Consider the following 17,589-nt stretch of genomic DNA (forward strand, 5'->3'; position numbering starts at 1 on the left):
AACAATAGGCATAACCAATTCCCCTCCTCAACCAACCTCCTCTGTCTGGAAAAGCTATTTCTTACTCTCAATGGTCTCTCTTTTTTATTCCTACCACTTTCTCCAAACCAAGTCCCCTTGCACGGGACCCGCTATGCCTGCCTTTTCATCAGCTACGTAGAACAGTCTATGTTTGAAACCTACACAGCTAACTCTCCCCAACTGTTTCTCTGGAAATGGACCATGTGAATATGGACCAAAGAGCTAAATACCAGAGGTAAGGTGAGAATGATAGCCCTCGACATCAAGGCACAATTTGACCGAATATAGCATCAAGATGCCCTAGCTAAAATGGAGTCAATGGGAATTAGGGGGAACCCTCCACTGGTTAGAATCATACCTGACACAGAGGAAGATGGTTGTGGTGGTTGGATGTCAATCATCTCATCCTCAGGATCTCACTGCAGGAGTTCCTCAGGGAAGTGTCCTAGGACCAACAAACTTCAGCTGCTTCATCAATGACCTTCCTTCTGTCATAAGGTCAGAAGTGGGAATTTTCGCAGATGACTACACAATGTACTGCACCATTCATGACAATATCCAGGTTTGGGCTGACAAGTGGCAAGTAACACTCGAGCCACACAAATGCCAGGCAATAACCATCACCAATAAGAGAGCAATACACACAAAATGCTGGCTGAATGTAGCAGACCAGGCAACATCTATAGGAAGAAGTACAGTCAATGTTTTAGGTCAAAACCCTTTGTCAGGACTAATGGATAAAAGAGACAGTAAGAGATTTGAAAGTGGGAGGGGGAGGGGGAGACCCTAAATGATAGGAGAAGACAGGAGGGGGAGGGATGAAGCCTAGAGCTGGGAAGTTGATTGGTAAAAGGGATACGAGGCTGGAGAAGGGGGAGTATCATAAGACGGAAGGCCTTGGAAGAAAGAAAGGGGGAGGGGAGCACCAGAGGAAGATGGAGAACAGGCAAGGAGTTATTGTGAGAGGAAAAGAGAGAGTGAAAAAATAAATTAAAAATTAAGGATGGGGTAAGAAGGGGAGGAGGGGCATTAATGGAAGTTAGAGAAATAACCCTCCACCTTTCTTTCTTCCAACACACCTCTCTCTTTCTTTCTTTCAATTCCCCTCCCCCTTTTTTTCTTCCAAGGCCATCCGTCCTATGATACTTCCCCTTCCCCAGCCTTGTATCACTTTTGCCAATCAACTTCCCAGCTCTTACCTTCATCCCACCCCCTCCTGTCTTCTCCTATCATTTTGGGTCTCCCCCTCCCCCTCCCACTTTCAAATCTCTTACTATCTCTTTCTTCCATTAGTCCTGACAAAGGATTTCGACCCAAAAAGTTGACTGTACTTCTCCCTATAGATGCTGCCCGGCCTGCTGTGTTCTTGGTGTTGGCACCAATAACAGAGACTCTAACCATCATCCATTGACATTCAGTGGCAACACTATCACTGAATTCCCTACTATCAACATCCTGGGGGTTACCATTGACAGGAAACTGAACTGGTTTAGTCATATTAACACCATGGCTACCAGAGTAGGTTAAAGGCTAGGAATCCTGCAGTGAGTAGCTCACCTCCTGACTCCCCAAAGCCTGTTTACCTTCTAAAAGACTCAGGTCAGGAGTGTAATTGGGTATTCAATTGTATTCGCCAATGGCAAGTATTCGTCACTTGCCTGGATGAGTGCAGTTCCATCAACACTCAAGAAGCTTGATACCATCCAGTATGAGGCAGCCCACTTGACTGGTACCCCTTCCACAAGCATCCAATCCCTCCACCATCGACAAACAGTGTGTACCATCTACAAGATGCACTGCAACAACACAGCAATGTTCCTAACAAACCCACGACCACTATGTTCTAAAAGGACGAGAACAGCAGATACCTGGGAACACCAACACTTGGAAATTCCCCTCAAGTCACTCACGTCAAATCATGGAATTCCCTCCCTAACAGCACTGTGGGTGTACCTACACCTCAGGGACTGCAGCAGATAAAGAAGACAGCTCATCAGCACCTTCTCAAGGGCAACTAAGGATGGGCAATAAATACTGGCTTAGTTGGTGACATCACATCCCATAAATGAATTTAAAAAAACATAGAAGACTGCATTGATGCATCAACTTTACCTCCAGCTTACACCCTGCCCTCATATTTACTTGGTCCATTTCTGACACCTCCACCATCACTTTCCATAGAAATAGCTCTCTACGTGGCTTCCTTGTCCATTTGTCCCTCCTCATTTATCTCCTTCCTGGTGCTTATCCCTGCAAGCAGGACCTCCCCTTAAGCCTCCTCCCTCACCATCATTCAGTGCCTAAAGCAGTCCTTACAGGTGAGGTGACATTTCATCTAGGATTCTGTTGGGATCATCGATTTTATCTGGTGCCCGCAATGTGGCCACTACAACACTGAGACCCAAGTTAGATTGGGAGACCTCTTTGCCTTCTAGTGGTTACCCATTTTAATTCAACTTCCCATTCCCATTCTGATGTACCTGTAAATGGCCTCCTCCACTGACCGAATGAAGCCAAACTATTGCATAACTATTGCGTAACTATTTTTACGTAATAAAAAAAACACAGAGAAAGCTACACTAGACTACAGACCTACACTGGATTGCATAAAGTGCACAAGAACAGTGCAGGTATTACAATAAATAATAAACAGGACAGTAGGGCAAGGTGTCAGTCCAGGCTTTGGGTACTGAGGAGTCTGATAGCTTGGGGGGAAGAAACTGTTACATACTCTGGTCGTGAGAGCCTGAATACTTTGGAGCCTTTTCCCAGACAGCAGGAGAGAGAAGAGATTGTATGAGGGGTGCATGGTGTCCTTCATAATGCTGTTTCCTCTGCGGATGTAGCGTGTAGTGAAAATGTCTGTGATGGCAGGAAGAGAGACCCTGATGATCTTCTCAGCTGACCTCACTATTCGCTGCACGGTCTTGCAATCCAAAATGGTGCAATTTCTACAATAGTGCAATTATGCCTCCAATCTGATGGCATGAAGATCGACTTCTCTAACTTCCAATCATTACTCCCTCCTCCCCCCTTTTCTTTCCATTCCTCTAGTTACCATCTTATCCCTTTTATTCTCTTCACCTGCCCATCAACATCCTCATGTTACTCTTCCCCTTCCTGTTATTCCACGATTCCCCATCCTCTCCTATAATATTCCTTCTTCTTCAGCCCTTTATCCCCATCCAGCTTCTTACTTCATGCACCCTTCCCCATCCACCCTCCTTCCTCCTCACATAGTCTCACCCGCCACCTCCTACTTTCTCATTCTGGTTTCAGTTCTCTTCCTTTCCAGTCCCGATGAAGGATCTTGGCCCAAAATGTTGACTGTTTAATCACCTTCACAGGTGCTGCCTGACCTGCTGACCTGTTTTGTGTGTATTGCTCAAGACTTCCAGAATCTGCAGTCTATTGCATTTATGAGTCTTCTAGCCAACCATTTGTTGCCTCAGTAGTGACTCTGCTGGGCAAAGTGCCACTTGCAAGGTACAAGAGGACTGAGATAGTTCTAAGGGCCCAATACAATTGTCATCATCCTTTTTGATAAGTCCTTAAATGTTGCCAGAGATTGCAAATAAACCATGGCCTAAATCATGGACCTGCTTGGTCCATTTGTGCACTTCCATTTCCCTGAGGCAGTCAGCCAGCTGTTGGAGTTGATGGACTGTAATGTTACCTGGTTAAAGTTATTAAAATCACTCAGATAAATATACACAATTCATTGACTATATTTCTCTACATATTTTGTAAAATTCTCACCAAGGTTATATGGTCAACTGCCTCTCTACACCTATCCCTTCTGTTCACGGCTTGTCAAACTTTATTTGACATTTTAAAATATATCCTGGTTAAATATACTGTACGTAAGCCAGTAAATGTCGTTAATAACACCTTCTTTTATTTTGACATATTTAGAATTCCTTCCAAAAGTAGGAAAACATTAACACAATCACATCTACTCCAGCCTGCAGTGTGTTGAAGTGGGCTGCACCCATTTCAGCAGAAGCACTATGCTTCCACCACCAGAACATTGAAGCAGTTTCAGTGAACACTCTTTTACTTCAGCCAGCCTCAAGGAGACTCCCTGACTGATTAAGCTGATTAATGCACAGGTAAAATATTCATCCAAACCACCATCCTGGAAATTGTGCTGTGTGATATTATTTTCAGAATACTGTGCATCTCCATACAACGTTTCTCCACCCACAATGTTAATGAAAACATTAGTTCACTCTTAAAGATCTATTAAAGCTTTTGTCAAGAAGGTATACACATGGATTGAACCAATACACTGGTGAACATTATGCAGGATGAAATGGCTGGACGTACCTTTTGGTTGATAACATGGAACCATCACTGTGCATTCTTCTTTAACATGAGGTTTTGTCTTGGGGTTGCAGCCACCAGCATGCAGTCCTCTGTGATCAATACAGAGGACCACCCGATATCTGAGGCCTTGTCCACATGTCACCGTACACTAAAAGAAACAGACCATCGATATACAAGAGATCAGAGATCCTGCATCTGTTGCAGGAAAATAACTTGGGAGTTCAGAAAGTGAATCAAACAAGTTAAGCAAAATCAAATTCCCAAAGTAAACTGCATGTTGTTTGAATATGATCATCATTCCAATGACAGCTCTTAAGAAGACCAAGTCTCTAATATAATTCAGAGCAGTGTACCGCTCTTTTAAAATGTTATAGTCCAGCATTGTTGATATTTGAGACTGTGCACAATCCAGCAGTGCACAATCCAGCACTGTCCACAATCCAGCAGTGCACAATCCTAGTAACAAAATCTTGGATATTGATTGCTGGGATTCAGTCAGAGAATGCTGAATAATGCTGGAGAAAATTGGAATAGCGGAGTGTCTATCACAGCATTTGCAGTCTGCACATATACAATGTATAAATGAAAGGAATATGCATTTAAGACCTAATTCAGTTTCTAATGGTAGCAATGCAAATTCATTACAATAAGAAAGTGTTCAGTTAGTATGGTGGCATATTTCAAAAACTCCCATTGCTATGAGACAACATGGAGAGTGACAATAAGACAACACGACGCAGGAAGGGGGAGGGAGATGATGGGCTGGTGAGAGAGGGAAACGGAAATGAGGAATGCTGAAGTGGGGGGAGCGAGATCTGAATTAGATTGGGAGACCACTTCACTGAGCACCTACGCTCCATCCACCAGAAAAAACAGCCCCATTCCCATTCCAACATGTCAGTCCATGGCCTCCTCTACTGCCGCAATGAGGAGCAATACCTTATATTCCATCTGAGTAGCCTCCGACCTGATGGAATGAACATTGATTTCGCAAACTACTGGTAATTGCCACCCTTCACCATTCCCCTCTTCACCTGCCCACCACCTCCCTCTGGTGCTTCTCCTCCTTCTATGGTCTTCTACCCTCTCCAATCAGGTTCCTCCTTCTCCAGCCCTTTATCTCTCTCACCAATCCACTTCACAGCTCTTTAGTTCACCCCTCCCCCTCCCCTGGTTTCACCTATCACCTGCCACCTTGTACTTCTTTCTCCCCTCCCCCCACCTTCTTGCCCTGACTTCTCCTCTTTTTCCCAGTTCTGATGAAGGGTCTCGGCCCAAAACATTGTCTATTTATTCCCTTCCGTAGACACTACCCGACCGACCTGCTGAGTTCCTCCAGCACTGTGTGTGTGTGTGTGTGTGTTGCTATTAATTATTCACATTCCTTTTCTAACAAATTTATCTGCTTCTATTTTGAATTACACACATGCTAGATCTAGCAGTGATTCCCATGAGTGAAATTTTTTTTAAAACCTACAGATGTAACAGAATGATCTTGATGTGATGAAGATCAAGCCACACACTTTGAAGTGACAATAGTTTTCCAAATGCTCCCAGGAGTATGGGTCCCTCTCCAATAACACCCTAAAACCTTAAACTGCCACCATCAGTACGTAATGGCTATTCTGACAACAATGCCAAACCCGCAGGCTCTACCAATGACAATGACAACATGCTGACTTGCAGCTGTTGGACACCATCCTGACCTGCAATAACTTACTGTTGTTTCATCATTGGATCTGAATGTTGGAGCTCCCACACCAAAAGCACTGCAGGAGGACTGCAGCAATTCAAAGCACCAGCTCACCCCTATCTTCCGCAGTACATCTAGAGGACAGGCAATGAATATCGGCCTTGTCCATAATGCGCAGGTCTCAATGAAACATTAATTAAAGTGTTGCTGACTACTCTCACCCTGGTTGACCTTGTGACAATTCAACCCAAGACTGAAATTTCCTTACAGGAGACCATTCCTGCGATAACCATTTAGGACAATCGAAGAGGTTACAGGGCTGCATGACAGGAAATTTCTGTATGTACATGCACTTCCACTCGTCTGCATTGTTGATTTGTCCGTTGATATCTTCCTCCACACAGGAGACAGTGCGAATCTGAGCACCTCCTCCACAGGAGCTTGAGCAGGCAGTCCAAGGGCTACTGTCCCACCTGCCAACACAGAAAAGCAAGTGTTTTGTCAGATACATTAGTTATTGGTAAGACTTAATACTGCAGAATATACCATAGAACCATGGAACACTACAGCACAGTACAGGCCCTTCAGCCCTCCATGTTGTGCCGACCCATATAATCCTTACAAAAAAGTACTAAACCCACACTACCCCATAACCCTCTATTTTTCTTTCATCCATGTGCCTGTCCAAGAGGCTCTTAAATACCCCTAATGTTTTAGCCTCCAGCACCATCCCTGGCAAGACATTCCAGGCACTCACAACTCTCTGTGTAAAAAACTTGATGTCTCCCCTAAACTTCCCTCCTTTAATTTTGTACATATGCCCTCTGGTGTTTGCTATTGGTGCCCTGAGAAACAGGTACTGACTATCCACCCTATCTATGCCTCTCATAATCTTGTAGACCTCTATCAAGTCCCCCCTCATTCTTCTACGCTCCAGAGAGAAAAGTCCCAGCTCTGCTAACCTTACAGTAAGTGACACAACTTGTTTGCCTCAGCTTGCGATGACTTAGCACTTTGTGGTTTGTGAATAAAGCCACTGATATTAGAGCCTGAAAATGATTAATGATTGTCATTTCAGAAGATTCAATGACTGTGAATTTTAAGCAGAAGCATGAATCACCAGAAATGCACAGATGGGGCAATAGATTAATCCTTGGATGAAACTATTCATCACAACCTTGACCTACAGGTCTGGATAGGCCTCAAACCAGAATTGTTTACCTTCTCTCTGTGATGCAGAATGCCCTATTGCACATTCCTAACATCCCTATTCCTGCTTTGTTCTCTTTTCCACACGCTAAAACTATTTCCCACCACCGAATATTATTGATGTATCTAATATTGGTAAAAAATGAATTTGTAAGGATCCTTAAAAGTTCAGAAAACTGGAAATCCAGTTAGGAAGCCAATACTGTACCTACAAAAATTACATCATTTCTGACAGATGCTCTGCTGGACACTTTAAAATATATTCATAAAAACATCGCTATTCTGTATGTGTGTGTGTAGTCATGTTCTCAGAGGAATAGGTCCTTTGGCCCACAATAATTGTGCCGACGTGATGTCAAATTCAACTAAATCCCTTCTGCCTGCACATGATCCATATTCCTTCATTCCCTGCACACTCGTGTGTCTATCAAGTCACACCTTATTCACTGTTATCAAATCTGCTTCCATTAACACTCCCAGTAGCACATACCAAACACCTTTCACTCTGTCCCACACATTCCTATAAAACTTCCCCCCCTGACCTTGAATGCACATCCTCAAATATTTGATATTTCTACCCCGGGACTATGCTTCTCATACTTTTATTGAGTTCTTCCTGTGACCATGTGAGTTTCTTTTGAGTGCTCTGTGTTTTCCCCCACATTCCAGAGACGTCAAACTGATTGGCTACTCGTTCATTACCCTTCATGTTCAGGATCTGATGGGAGTTGAAGGAAATGGGGGGTGGGGCGGAGAACTGACTGGGATTAGCATTGGGTTAGTGTAAATAAGTGTTGATAGTCAACACACACACACACACACACACACACACACACACACACACACACACACACACCCTGTTAACCACAGGTGTTGACCTCATCCCCTCTGCTGATCTTGACTCTGATGGACCCACGATCAGAGCTGGCTCCACATGTGAGGGTATGAGGGTGGTAAGCAGCACTGGGCTCCACAGGGGACTGTCCTGTCTCCCTTTCTCTTCACCATCTACACCTCAGACATCAACTACTGCACAGAGTCTTGCCATCTTCAGAAGTTTTCTGATGACTCGGCCATAGTTGGATGCATCAGCAGGGGAGATGAGGCAGAGTACAGGGCTACGGTGAGAAACTTTGTCACATGGTGTGAGCAGAATCATCTGCAGCTTAATGTGAAAAAGACTAAGGAGCTGGTGGTGGACCTGAGGAGGGCTAAGGCACCAGTGACCAGTTTCCATCCAAGGGGTCAGTGTGGACATGGTGGAGGATTACAAATACCCAGGGATACGAATTGACAATAAACTGGACTGGTCAAAGAACACTGAGGCTGTCTACAAGAAGGGTCAGAGCTGTCTCTATTTCCTGAGGAGACTGAGGTCCTTCAACATCTGCCGGCCAATGCTGAGGATGTTCTACGAGTCTGTGGTGCCCAGTGCTATCATGTTTGATGATGTGTGCGGGGACAGCAGGCTGAAGGTAGCGGACACCAACAGAATCAACAAACTCATTCGTAAGGCCAGTGATGTTGTGGGGGTGGAACTGGACTCTCTGATGGTGGTGTCTGAAAAGAGGATGCTGTCCAAGTTGCATGCCATCTTGGACAATGTCTCCCATCCACTCCATAATGTACTGGTTAGACACAGGAGTACATTCAGCCAGAGACTCATTCCACCGAGATTTAACACTGAGCATCATAGGAAGTCATTCCTGCCTGTGGCCATCAAAATTTACAACTCCTCCCTAGGAGTGTCAGACACCCTGAGCCAATAGGCTGGTCCTGGACTAATTTCTACTTGGCATAATTTACTTATTATTATTTAATTATTTATAGTTTTATATTACTATATTTCTTCACTATTCTTGGTTGGTGTGACTGTGACAATACCCAATTTCCCTCGGGATCAATAAAGTATGTTTGTCTGTCTGTCTGTCTATTTCAATGCATGCCGGTGATGTGATGTACACTGCTCCCTATGAAGTTCCATTATTGGGCTGGAACCTGCTGGCTGTCTTGTGACCGACTGCAGACATTTACAGTCATAAACAACATCAAGTTTGAGACTTCTGCACAAAAATTAGAATCTTCCAGTTGCCCTGCAGGCTTTTGCCAGCGGTTTCCCAGATGCTTCGTTTGCTTTCCTGTTTCTCTCGTAATGTTTAACCTCTCCCTCCTCTCCTCCTCTTCCTCACCTCCCACTGCTTCCCTTAATCTTCTTCCCTTTCCCAGCTGTACATCCAGAAGCTATGGAAACCCACTGCAGGCTCAACCGGGAGTTCCAGCTTCCGTTGATGCAAGTACAGGTAGGGTGCTGCAAAAGGGCACCATGGCAGCGTGTCACTTAGCACGTCGCTATTATAGCGCGGGGTATCAGAGTTCAGAGTTCAATTCCGGCGTCCTCTGTACGAAAGTTTGTACATTCTCCCCTTGACCACGGCTGCTCCAGTTTACTCCCAGGGTCCAAAGATGTAGGTTAATTGTTCATTGCAAATTTCCCTGTGATTAGGCTAGGGTTAAATAGCTGGGTTGCTGGGCACGGCGGCTTGTTGGTCTGGAAGGGTCTGTTTCGCGTTGCATCTCTAAATAAATAAATAAACTGTGCTGACAATGGGACAAGAATAATTCCTCGCCAGGTGCCATATTTGATTGGACTCTGGAGATAAACTGCAAATATTAGTTAGAAACACGGCAGCTGGTTAAGGAAGTAGATGTTTATGAAGGATGCCTTACATCTGCAACTGGAGTTGCAAGGGCAATGAAAGCTGTGCACACTGCTGCGATTTGGTGTATAGAATCTGGAATAGGGAGGGAGTCAGAGTCAAATAGATATCTATGCACAGTTTGTGAAATTAATACCACATCTTCAATGGTGGACAACTTTTCCTTTGACCTACCATCAGTCAGGAGACTCCAATGCATAAAAACAGGAAAGGTCAGGATGGGAAACAGTTTCCTCCCTCAGGCCATTAGGCTTCTGAACTGCCTGCCATATTGTATTTGAAGTGTCACTGGTTAATCTGTTCTGTACCATACAATATTTAATATTAATGCTCTTTATTTTGTTATTTCTGTGTGATTCATCTGTAAATTTTATCCTTACCTTCTTAAGTTATCATGTTATGAGTGTTATGTGTATGTCTGTTCTTTACACCCCGGTTCAGAGAAACATTGTCTCGTTTCTATATACATTAAATAGTTATATACCTGTATATAGTTAAATGACAATAAACTTGACTTGCAAAGGTTTGACCTCAAGTAAGCTGAATGTTGACAGCTTTGTTCTTTCAATGCTGTCAACATTAGAATCTATGCAAACACTCAAAACATAGCCAGTGGATAAAGTAACTGAGCATGGTATGACAGCTTTCAGATGCATTATACCACACACAGCAATGCTTTATAAATCCAGGAGCAGAATCATGCAGCAGCTGATGGGAAAAAGGAAAACAGAATGGTAATTAAAGCAATTAACAGATTGGGAAATAAGTACAAGGACAATTACATCTTTACAATTGGCGTAAGCCTTGCAACAAACCACCAGCAATCAGGAGAAGAACAAACTGCTTGCCTCATACCTCTTCTCTTTTCCTCAGCTGCCTATCAACTCCCCTTGATGTCCCTCATCCTTTTCTTTCTCCCATGATCCACTGTCGTCTCCTATCAGATTCCTTTCTCTTCAGCCCCTTTCTTCCTCCACTTATCACCTCCCAGCTTCCCACTTCAACTCCCTTCCATACCCACCTGGCTTCACCTATCACCTTCTAGCTTGTACTCCTTCCTCTCTCCCCACCTACTTATTCTGTCTTCTTCCCCTTTCGTTTCTAGTCCTGATGAAGGGTCTTGGCCTGAAACATTGACTGTTTATTCGTTTCCTTAGACACTGCCTGACCTGCTAAGTTCCTCCAGCATTTTTTCTGTGTTAATCTCAGTGGAAATATGGCTACAAGCAACTGACTCTTACATTTTTAGCAATACATTGTTTCAGCACTTTATGTAACCAAGGGTTTCAATGAATTTTCAATCCATCCATCCCAATGATTTTAAACCATTATCTCTTCTTCATTCTCTCTCTCTCTCTCTCTCTCTCTCTGTCACTTTCTCTCACATTTACTCACATTCTCTTATTCATTCTGCAGTTGTCTTACCAGTAGATCAGTGTCATACTGAACGTTACGTACCGAGGAAGTGGGTGAAAGTGGTCAAAGGGATTGATCTCTTTGTAGCCATCACTGTTGGGAATAACAATGGCATTTGTCTGAGTGGAGATGGTCGCAACAAATCATGCAATCAATTACTGTAGTGTGTGCAAAGTGATACATTTTGGAAGAGAACGAGCAAGACAAGATAAACCAATGACACAGCTCTAAAGGTTGTGGAACAATGTGTACATGAGGATAAATCTTTGGTAGAAGCCTTGATGGGCTGAATGATATGTTTCTTTCCCATAATGATTCTATGATTGTCTTTATTGTCAAACAACTGTTATTACCTCATCAGACAATGGGCTGTAAAACAATGGCTTTGTTTTAAATATTGGATGAAATCAGACATTAGTTGGACTCAGAAACTAATATAGTTACTGATACTTAAATTTTGATTCATACACGTGTCTGAGCATTTCACAAGTTAGTAGGGAATGAAAGACACTGTGATAATTATCATGAACAACTGGAAATCCAAGCAACACATGCAAAATGCTGGAGGAAATCAGGCAGCACCTATGAGAATTACAAACAAGAGAAAATCTGCAGATGGTGGAAATCCCCAGCGTCCTGAGGAAGGGTCTCGGCCCGAAACATTGACTATACTCTTTTCCATAGATGCTGCCTGATCTGCAGAGTTCCTCCAGCATTTTGTGTGTGATAATTATCATCTCCATTCTCTTGCTAAAATACATCAAAATTCTCAAAGTCCTGGAACATCTTTTTCTTGAATTCGCCTTGTCCAATTTGATATCTAATCACCTAGCAGATAAATCATCTCCCATGACAGCAGAAAATGGAGAGAGGTAAAAGCTAGTTGTTAGTTCCTGAAAACATATTGGGCTAGTAATTCATTCACATGTCCCAATATTTTGAGTAACTTAAAGCATTGTGGTTACTGCAGTCCTCATGGAGAATGTTCCAAAAAGGGGTATGGTCAATGGGCTGACTGCATGAACAAATCTGTACGTTAACAGTTGATATACGAACATGAAGTACAACCAACAGGATTGGAGATGACACTAAATTTGGTAGTGTTCTTTATGGTAAGGAGAATTACCTTCAGCTACAAGATGATACTGATCGGTTGGAAAGTGGTGGGGGGGAGGTGGGGTGACAGAGAAACAGCAGATAGTATTTAATCCTGATAAGTGTGAGGCAATGCACTTTGGTATGACTTGCTTTCCTTGGTAAGAATGAGATTTAGAGGGGAGTTGAGGTGGAACTTTTTTACTAAAAGATTGGTCAGTACCTGGAATACACTGTCTAAGAGAGTAATGGAGGCAAAATTGCTTACAAAATTAAACATTTATTTAGATGTGCACTTGAATTCCCCTAGCATAGTGGAGAAAGATAATATTAGTATAGATGGATGCCTACAGCATGGAAGTGATGGATTGAATGGCCTTTTTCCAATCTGTATGACTCTATTGTTCCACATTATGCCTATTACAAATATTGACTTTACTATTAGCCATATCGTAGAAGGATGGTGTAACGAGAGAGCTATGGATGATGATGAACCCAAATACAGAGTAAGGTCTAGAATTAACTCAGACTCAAACAAGATGACTGGAAAATTGCAAACGTCATTTCACTCTTCAAGAAACGAGAGAGGTAGAAGAAAAGAACATATAGTCTGAACTCAGTGGTTGGGAAGGTGTTGATGTCGATTATTAAGGATGAGGTCTCAGGGTACTTGGAGGCACATGATAAAATTGGCTGTAATCGGCATTGTTTCGTCAAGTCTTGCTTGACAAATCTATTGTAAGTCTTTGAAGAAATAACAAGCAGGATCACCAAATGAAAATCAGTTGATATTGTGTACTTGGATATTCAGAAAGCGTTTGACAAGGAGCACACATGAGGCTGCTTAACAAGCTACAAGCCCATGGTATTACAGGAAAGATACTAACATGGTTAAAGTAGTGGATGATTGACAAAAAAGTGGAAATAAAGGGAGCCTTTTCTGGTTGGCTATCAACGACCAGTGGTATTCCGCAGGGGTCTGTGCTGGGATGGATTATTTTTACATTACATGTTAATGATTTGGATGATGGAATTGATGGCTTTGTTGCAAAGATTGCAGACAATATGAAGATGGGTGGAAGAACAAGTAGTTTTGAAGAAATAGAGAATACAGAAGGACTTAGACAGATTAGGAGAATGGGCAAAGAAATGGGAGATGGAATACAATGTCAGGAAGTCTATGGTCATACACTTTGGTAGAAGAAATGAAAGGGCTGGCTATTTTCTAAATGGAGAGAAAATACAAAAAAACTAAGGAGCAAAGGGACTTGGGAGTCCTTGTGCAGGATTCCCTAAAGATCAATTTGCAGGTTGAGTCAGTGGTGAGGAAGGCAAATGCAATGTTAGTATTAATTTCCAGAGGACAAGAATGTAAAAGCAAGGATGTAATGTTGAGACTTTATAAAGCACTGGTGAGGCCTCTCTTGGAGTATTGTGAGCAGTTTTGGGATGTGCTGAAACTGGAGAGGGATCAATGGCTTGCCATATGAAGAGTGTTTGATGGCTCTGGGACTGTACTTACAGGAATTCAGATGAATGAAGGGTGAATTTATTGAAACCTATCGAATGGTGAAAGGCTTTGAGTAGATGTAGATAGGATATTCCTATGATGGGAGTGTCTAAGACCAAAGGACTTAGCCTCAGGATATAGGGGCATCCATTTAAACTGGAGAGAGGAGGAGCTTCTTTAGCCAGACAGTGGAGAATCTGTGAAATTCTTTGCCACAGGTCAAATCTTCATGTATAGTTAAGGTAAAGGTTCCTAGTTTCTTGATTGGTCAGGGCATGAAGGGATCCGGGAATAAGGCAAGAGATTAGGACTGAGAGAAAAAATGGAGGGCAGACTTGCTGGGCCAAAATGACCTAATCCTGCTCCTATATTTTATGGTCTTATGATCTAAGACAACACAAACAGAATCCAAAGGTAAAATCACAAACAGTAGAACTAAAACTAGAACTCCTACAATTGAGCACTGAGGTCTTTTAAGTACAGGTTTTCCATGAAGAAATGTGGCAGGCAATAATTGGGAGTCTGAGTCTTAGAAGGATAGTGGTAGCTAACAATGCTCCGGGGAACTGGTGTGCCGGAACTTGGATGTTTGCCACTCTTCAGTCAGGACCATGATAGATGCTTGTTGTTTCTTTTCAGTGGTTACAAGTTGGTCATCTACAAGCAACTTGAGGTCCATATTGTCAGGCGATACAACTAATAGGGCAGGAAAAAAGCTGCATCAGTTGGACTATTGAGTAAAAATATCTGGAGGTCACGATGCAACCGTATAAAACTTTGGTGTATTGTGTGTAGTTCTGGTTGCTACATGAAAAGAAGGATTGTGGTGATGGGGATGGTTTTGGTCTTTGGAGAAGATGCAGGAGATCCACTGAGATGTTACCTAGTTTGGAGCATATTAGCTATAAGGGGGAAATAGACAAACTGGGATGGTTTTCTCTGGATTGTTGGAAGGTGTGAGGTTGACTAGAAAGAAGTGTGTCAAACAATGAGGCATAGATAGATAGAATCCTTTTCCCAAGATAGAAATTTGGAACACTATATTCAATAGGTTTGGGGAGGGGGCAAAATTTAAAGGAGATTTACAAGGCAAGCTCTTTTAAGCCAAGAGAGGAGAGATAGATAGGCTCCTGGAACATGCTGCCAGTTGAACTGGTAGAATCAGAGATGATAGGAACAGTCAAGAGACATTTTGACAGAGACATGAACATGTAGAGATTAGAGGTGTACTTTTCATGTACTTTTTATGTAAATCATCTGGGAGTAGAAAAACTTTCCATATTTGGACTAATGATGCCAGAAAAAAAAATAGCTTTTAAGTTGACTGTCTGAAGAGTTAGAAAGAAAACTTCTTATTTTATAAGCATTCAGGATTAAGGATCAGATTCCTGAAATAGTATTTGTTTCTTTTTATACAGATGGTGCTCCCGCCAGTTTCTGCTTTTATTTCAGATTTTCAGCAACCACACTATCTTTGATTTGCATGGATTTGGAATAAGTTGCTCAGTAGAACCGTAGAAGTGCATTCAATTGGTTCATTTAAAAGGAAATTGGATTCACATTTTCAGGGATTAGGGATATTGGGAAATGTTCCAGAACCAATGCTCAGCTTGAGGGTGAGATGTTATTGCTGCTTAGAGCACTCACATTAAACAGCAATCTCCTCTCCTGATTCCAAAGAGCTCAAATAACAAGGGAGCACAAATAGATATGATTATACTGTCCTGTACTAGTCCACACATCAGAAATGTTCTCATCTCTCAAACCATGCTGATGCCGTCTGGAGTTCTGGCGTGCTGAGGTTTCTGTAGTGGTTGGCAACATGTCAACACTGGGTTGGCATGTAAATTGGTGTGGGTCTTTGGTGAATGCAGTTTAGTGACAGTTAGAAGGCATAAGGTCAATTTTACATGTGGTGATGAAAGCATATGTTGAGCTTCAACACATTCTACCCTGCAACTGGTAAATAGATTTAAGATACTAAACAGCTATGATCTAAATGAATGGCAAAAGTGGTTTGAGAGCCAGTTCTTGTTCCTGAGCAGGAGAGCTATGCCTGCACAACAGAAGCCTTTCTCACCTTTGCTGCCAAATGCTCACAGCCTCTCAATTTTCAATATCCATTAAACAATAAAGAACACTAATGCTTCTTCTATTAATATCATATTTATCAGGGAAAATTGATTTCAACAGAGTAATGAGAAGTGAATGAAATGAAAGAAAGGACACGGAAAAAACGTAACACACACAAAATGCTGGGGGAACTCAGCAGGCTAGACAGCATCTATGGAGAAAAGTACAGTCCATGTTTCTGGCCGAGAACCTTCAGCAGGACCGGAGGGTATTAGGCCAAAATGTCGACCATACTTTTTTCCACAGATGCTGCCTGTCCTACTGAGGTCCCCCAGCATTTTGTGTGTCTTGCTTGGATTTCCAGCATCTGCAGATTTTCTCTTGTTCGTAATTGGAAAAATGTGATATTGGGAAACCCTACATGCCATAAAAATGTTAACAAAATTTATAAGCAAAAACATACATTCAATTTAATACTTACAAAAAAAGCAATAACCATATGACAACATAGAAAACATATAAACATGGAAACCCTACAGCACAATATAGGCCCTTCGACCCACAAAGTTGTGCTGAACATGTCCCTACCTTAGAAATTACTAGGCTTTCCTATAGCCCTCTGTTTTACTAAGCTCCATGTACCTATCCAAAAGTCTCTTAAAAGACCCTATTGTATCCTCCTCCACCACCGTTGCCGGCAGCCCATTCCACACACTCACCACTCTCTGAGTAAAAAACTTACTCCTGACATCTCCTCTGTACCAGCACCTTAAATCTGTGTCCTCTTGTGGCAACCATTTCAGCCCTGGGGAAAAGCCTCTGACTATCCACACGATCAATGCCTCTCATCATCTTATACACCTCTATCAGGTCACCACTCATCCTGTCACTCCAAGGAGAAAAGGCTGAGTTCACTCAACCTATCCTCATAAGGCATGCTCCCCAATCCAGGCAACATCCTCGTATATCTCCTCTGCACCCTTTCTATGGCTTCCACATCCATCCTGTAGTGAGGTGACCAGAACTGAGTACAGTACTCCAAGTGGGGTCTGACCAGGGTTCTGTATAGCTGCAACATTACCTCTCGGCTCCTAAATTCAATTCCACAATTGATGAAGGCCTATACACCATACACCTTCTTAACTGCAGTCAACCTGCATAGCTGTTTTGAGCGTCCTATGGACTTAAACCCCAAAATCCCTCTGATCTTCCACACTGTCAAGAGTCTTACCATTAATACTATATTCTGCCATCATATTTGACCTACCAAAATGAACCACTTCACACATATCTGGGTTGAACTCCATCTGCCACCTCTCAGCCCAGTTTTGCATCCTATCAATGTCCCGCTGTAACCTCTGACAGCACTCCATACTATCCACAACACCTCCAACCTTTGTGTTATCAGCAAACTTAATAACCCATCCTTCCACTTCCTCATCAAGGTCACTTATAAAAGTCACGAAGAATAAGGCTCTCAGAACAGATCCCTGAAGCACTCCACTGGTGACCAACCTCCATGCAGA

At 42.7% G+C, this 17,589-nt stretch overlaps 1 protein-coding gene across 1 annotated transcript in view; it reads right to left on the bottom strand.

Moving 5' to 3' along the window:
• Nucleotides 1–17,589, bottom strand: part of LOC132396871 (ADAMTS-like protein 1) — a 148,984-nt gene that overhangs the window by 18,556 nt on the left and 112,839 nt on the right. The window contains exons 10-12 of the mRNA XM_059974888.1: nucleotides 11,428–11,478; nucleotides 6,312–6,516; nucleotides 4,351–4,498 (exon numbers count right to left, since the gene is read on the bottom strand). Coding sequence (XP_059830871.1) covers nucleotides 4,351–4,498; nucleotides 6,312–6,516; nucleotides 11,428–11,478 — 404 coding nt within the window. The remainder of the gene's footprint in view (nucleotides 1–4,350; nucleotides 4,499–6,311; nucleotides 6,517–11,427; nucleotides 11,479–17,589) is intronic.

Source organism: Hypanus sabinus, chromosome 7 (genome assembly GCF_030144855.1).
Source record: "Hypanus sabinus isolate sHypSab1 chromosome 7, sHypSab1.hap1, whole genome shotgun sequence".
Lineage (NCBI taxonomy): Eukaryota > Metazoa > Chordata > Chondrichthyes > Myliobatiformes > Dasyatidae > Hypanus > Hypanus sabinus.